Below are 5,564 nucleotides of genomic sequence, written 5' to 3'. Positions count from 1 at the left end.
TTTAAATTAAAACTTTCATTTTACAGGTAAGAATAGCGCATTATATTAATTATTTAATTACATTAATTATTCTTCTTTGGCTTACAAGTAGAAAATTAAAATGTACATACTTGGCAGATTGATGATGGATGGTTTTGATCGTTGTCGTCATGATGAGGAAAAAGAGAGAAATCATTTCTGAAATGTGTTATTTTTTCTACTCGACTACTTAATGACAAGTGAGTGTACAGTGAGTTAGCCATTTGTCCCCATGATGTAATACTAGTAGTTGTAAATTTGTTTCGTTTTTTCCGTCTCCTTTTGGATATTGCGTTTTATCAAAATATGTCTTAAACTGAGTTTTCTGAAATACAAATAAATTATGATGAAATCTGTTACTTATATCAATATATATATACATATATATCATGGTGTACATATAAATAATAAAAAATAATCAATGATAAAAATAATCAATATATTAATATCTTAATAATAATCTGTTATTCATAACTATATAGATAGAGATATATAAAGGAAGTGCGTTACAGATTGTGTTTATGTTGTGCTTAAAGGACAAAAAGTAACTTTATTCTTATGTGATTTGGTAAGGTCTTTGAATTAAAAGGGATAAGATCCAGTTTTAAAAATGTTTTGAGTCCAAAACGCCAAGTTCAGACAGAAGTGCGCGGAACACGAGGCCGAACCCCTTCAGGAGTCACGGAGAATCCTGGCCGAGTCCCCGGAGTCTGTGAAACTGCGAGGAAATAACCTTGAAGCGGCAACTATCGCAAATGCCTCGGGATAAGGAATACAGATTAGGGCCTTTTTCTCACATAAACTGATTAGATAGTGCAGTTGTGCATTGCGCTCTGTAAATATATCCTCCACTTAATGAGCGTTTCAGGTGCAAAACTTTCCTGTGTTATGAAGCTTAAAAGCGGGGGGCAACGTCTCGAAGAATATTTACAGTACTGCATGTAAGAATAGATTTGACCTTTCGCTGCGCTCGGCTCTTCGTCGTTCCTCTCTTAAAGCAGTTTAACTCCTTCCTGACATAATTGATCTCTTGACACGCGGACAGTCGTACAAATAACGTCACGGCCCCGCGGAGGTGCTTTGACCCGATGATGTGCCCGCTGTGACGGGAGCGCTCCCCCTGCCGTTGCCCCGCTGTGATTGCAGGTCAAGGGCCTCAGCAGCGCCGGCTGAAGGATGAAATCCAAGGCGAAGGCCGCGAAACACAGCCGGCAGCGCTGGGTCGAACCGGAGCCCGACTTCCCGCTGGAAACGGAGCCGGGGTCCAGCGAACACGAGGGCTCCGAGGTTTCCTTGCAGCTGAGCCGGTCCTGGAGGGCGGTCCGCGGAGAACGCGGCCGTGGCGCGCCGGGCTCCGCGCGGCGGCGGCAACGCGGCGGCGCGAAGGAGCGCAATGTGCGGCGGCTGGAGAGCAACGAGAGAGAGCGGCAGAGGATGCACAAGCTGAACAATGCCTTCCAGGCCCTCCGCGAGGCCATCCCGCACGTCAGGACAGACAAGAAGCTCTCCAAGATCGAGACCCTCACCCTGGCCAAGAACTACATCAAAGCCCTCACCGCCATCGTCTTGGGCATGTCAGGCAGCTGCCTGCCACATGGTGAGGGCCAGGCTCAGGTGAGTGCCTCCAGACTGCTGCAGTGCTACCAGCATCATCTGGAGGAGGAGGGTGAAGAAAGTCTGTCCAGGTACCTGACTCAGATCCACACCGTCGGCAAAGGCAGTTAGCCTGAGGACCGGTGCGCTGGCGCACACGTTCACCGAGGTCTGGTGCTGGTCCGGAGCCAGATCACGAGACGGAAACCAAACAAATGGAGAAGGAGCTGTTTGCTGAGGGATCTGAAAGTCCTTCACGGCAGGTTCTGGAAGGAACAGGTTCAGCTGAAAGGACACGAGCCTACTCCTCCAGCTCATGTTTTGACGTTTTCGTTTCGCCGTAAGTCTTTTTTTGCTTAATGTACCTAGTAAGAGGTTCGAGAACATACCGTAACGTGCTTTAACAAATTCACTGTTGTCGATGTCTGTAATGCTTACTTCAGGTTTTTTCGGTGGAAGGTAGATGTACTTAAATCCTTTTAAAAAGCATTAATATGAAGACCGATATCAATGAAGACACACCAGTCCCAGAAAACACAAACATATAAGAGACGTCCACATATCCGGACTTCGAGAATTTGTACCGCTCACCACGGTAGAAGGGATGGACTTTTCAGTCTTTTTTAATTTTTTTTTTTATTTTTTAACCAAATCCGTGACCGCTGTCCATACAGACTGTACGCTCAGATCAGTAACAGTTCGCTGCAGATGAGTACTCAAATGGCTGCGTGTACAAGCCGAGGATTCTGGGTACGATACCGTCGTAGTTTGTGTTTACTTGCTTACGTTGTATTCTTCTGTGTGTTTTCATTGCTGAAGGACACCGAATCCCACAAAAGAGTACCAAAAAAATTGGCGCTAACTACAATCTACCGGGAAAAGTGCTGTAGAAGAGTTTTCCCGCTTTTTAACAAATTATATCATAGTTAAGTCTTCACTCTGGCTCCTGATAAACTACTGTTTCTTTTATATTTGTTCTTTTTACATTTTTCACTTTGACATTCCATTTAAATTGCAGACTACACATAAATTCCTGGAACAACCAACAAATAAGCTAAAAAAAAGTCCTGTACTACTGTTTCTTTGTAACTGTGAAAATTGTGATGAAACTTGCACTCTGCTGGCAGAAAATCCATGAAACCATTTTAGTCGCGTCAAACTACACCGGTAGTACCGCGTTATTTAATAGGAACAACTAGTTTGATAAGGAGACCCCTCTTTACAAGAGAACCAAAGAAGAATGGTAATACAAAAGCATCAGTGCTTATAATAATATTTAGAATGAACTTGTGTAATAATGGAAACGGCTTGCTTGACATCCAGACCCTCATCTCCCGGTTCAGGTAAAGGGGCAACAATGTATTTTCAGACACAGCTTGTGTTGCTCTAGTTTGTGACGATTTTCCTGGAGTCGAATGATTTCCGCATTTTCTACATGAACTGACAGATGTAAGAAGGGGAAGTTTGTTGTCCAGCCACAATGTAAAAAAATATTTCTAGTGTGTATTTCAATATTGGTGCATCTTCTTACATTTCATCTGAACATTTTCATTTCAATCATTTATACATTAAATAGAAACACAAAAGGTACCAGTAATCCAGACACACTAACATGTCCGTGAACTTTTCCTTGTTTCATACAAGTCGGATCTTCAGATCTCCTCATACTGACAGCCCAATTGCTGAGAGCAAATAGATGACTGTACGTCGAGATGGTGGTTTCAATTAGACGTTGTCCTCGAAATGCACGTAACCCCACCAGCAAAGAACAGATCCCTGCTCTGCAGTATTGGATGGAACTCATCGCAAAGGATTTTGTTACTGAAGTTATTTGGGTTTTTCTGAAATATATGGCTGTTTTCAGTGGGACCACTAAATCATTTTAGATTGTGTACAAGTTTTGTACAAGATCAGACAATATTTTAATGTCAGTTCTAGTCAGTCTTGTATGTTTTGTTTAAGTCCAGGCTAAAATGAACCAAAACAGTTTACAAAAGCTTTGGAAATGTAGTGCTGCACATTTCAATACAAAAATTGCAGGTTCTAGCTTTGATATACTGATATTCCAAATGAATTGACAAAATATAACTGATTTTTTAAAAATGGAATTAAGTAAAAACATGTTTGAACAATAAAAATTGAGAGAAAAAGGAGAAACATTTGAGCAGCTGTACAATAAACAACAAAAGTTGGTTCTACAGGTTAACTAATCAGCAAAACAGTTTAAAAAACATGGCTCTTTAATATGCTGCTGTACATTTGCTTGTGCAGAATTTGATCATACACAACACTTTTTATAATCACGTTCAAAATGTAACAGGCAGACTTATTTCGACCATATAAATTATTTGTGTGAATTATTGTTCATGGGCTGCAATTAAGGACTCCTACTATTTAGTATTTATAAGAGTCCGCCCTATAATGACTCCTCTGTAAATAGCTCTAGTAAACATTTTAGAAGCCCTTAACATATAAAGACATCACTCATATATTAGACTTAAGTTAGAGGTGATCCACGACAATGCATTTGGAGTAACAAAGAAAAAGCCAACGAAACAACTAGAAGATTATCAATAGAGCATTTATTTAGGATATACTGAACATGCACATTGGGAGGAATACACACAACGCATGGTCCTATACTTGTATGGTGTGTTACAGTACTGTTATACCAGATTGGCTGGTTTGTCATGATACATCAGACTGTGGTACAGTGTAATCTTTATTTTAAATAAGGACCACACCTAGAACATATATACATTTTAGTCTGGAATGCCTACTGGCATTTAATGCCCCGAAGAACAGAAACCTCACCTAGAACGGATAGCTTATATGGGGATGATTACATCAAATTTTAGCCCTATTTGTGAACCTTGATAACATGAGTAAAAGGATGGTACAAGACAGCTTCCTGTTCAGATAATCCCTCAATTAAAACGTGGCTCATACAGTACCTCTGTTCTTATTCCTATGACCCCAGCAGGCCCAGATTGTTTTGTGCTTCCTTTCGGCATTCGTGTTCATTTTGCTCAATAAATTATACTTATGAAACTATTCTTTAAATTAGTAGTGATCTCAAGTTTTAAAATGTAAACTGTTCAGTTATAACACCCCCTCCCCCCCCCAAAAAAAAGATAAACACAGATACACACCTGCAAACATAATCCTTGTGAAAACATTTAAGTGAACATGACTGTTACAGTTTCTGGCCATGTACTCAGTTATGGTGTGCGTGTATTATATTACACATGAGAATGATTTATGTTCTACTTTACAGATAAACCTTTAAGTTAAATAAACATCGACAACCCCAGTGTCTACCTTTAAAAAGCTATACTTTTCTGGTCCTATGTATCTACAGAAGGACTGTTCCTCAGAAGTTCAGCCTCATACCCTTTTTGTAACGAATGCCAAGCTCAAGTGCAAAACTCAGTCCGAGAAACACAACAAAACAGACATAAATATTTTCAGCTGATACAGATAAAATGAGCTTTTTCCATATTACACAGCCGCCATAATTCCCCTTATAAAGTGCCTCTTCAACATCTTTTCTAATATAAAAACTAAGATACCCGTTGCCAGCAACTGGCATTAAATGCTTTTACTACATTTCCCTCCAACACCATTTCTTAGTGGAAAGAAACCTTTTCTTACCAAACAGTTCAGCTTGTTTTTTGTCATTTGAAATGTGTTTTCCTGTACTCAACATAAGATACAAAGAATTTAGAAAGAGTCATGCATTCGTATGAATGCCATGTGAAAACAAAAACAACAAAAAAGAAAAACCAAACTGTGTACGAAACAAAAAAATAAATTTCCAAGTAGAGCTGGGATACACATATGCCTACCTGTGGTACCTCACAAGCTGCTGAACTATGTATTTCACTCACAAAAAAAAGGAATTTAATGGAATGTCATGAACATCAATAACAAAACAACAAAAATATTAACAC

At 39.8% G+C, this 5,564-nt stretch overlaps 1 protein-coding gene across 1 annotated transcript; it reads left to right on the top strand.

Annotated features, from left to right (window-relative positions):
* Positions 1-3,658, top strand: bhlha15 (basic helix-loop-helix family, member a15). The gene is made up of 2 exons (XM_029246791.1): positions 1-26; positions 1,165-3,658. The coding sequence occupies exon 2, from the start codon at positions 1,195-1,197 to the stop codon at positions 1,741-1,743; it is 549 nt and encodes a 182-aa protein (XP_029102624.1). The 5' UTR covers positions 1-26; positions 1,165-1,194; the 3' UTR covers positions 1,744-3,658.
* The last annotated feature ends 1,906 nt before the right edge of the window (positions 3,659-5,564 follow it).

The sequence above is a fragment of the Scleropages formosus genome, chromosome 20, assembly GCF_900964775.1.
Source record: "Scleropages formosus chromosome 20, fSclFor1.1, whole genome shotgun sequence".
NCBI lineage: Eukaryota > Metazoa > Chordata > Actinopteri > Osteoglossiformes > Osteoglossidae > Scleropages > Scleropages formosus.
This window is presented reverse-complemented; position numbering and strand designations above follow the sequence as displayed.

What these genes read in the sequence shown, in the direction of transcription:
- bhlha15 (XM_029246791.1), top strand. Translation starts at nt 1,195, where the DNA reads ATGAAATCCAAGGCGAAGGCCGCGAAACACAGCCGGCAGCGCTGGGTC.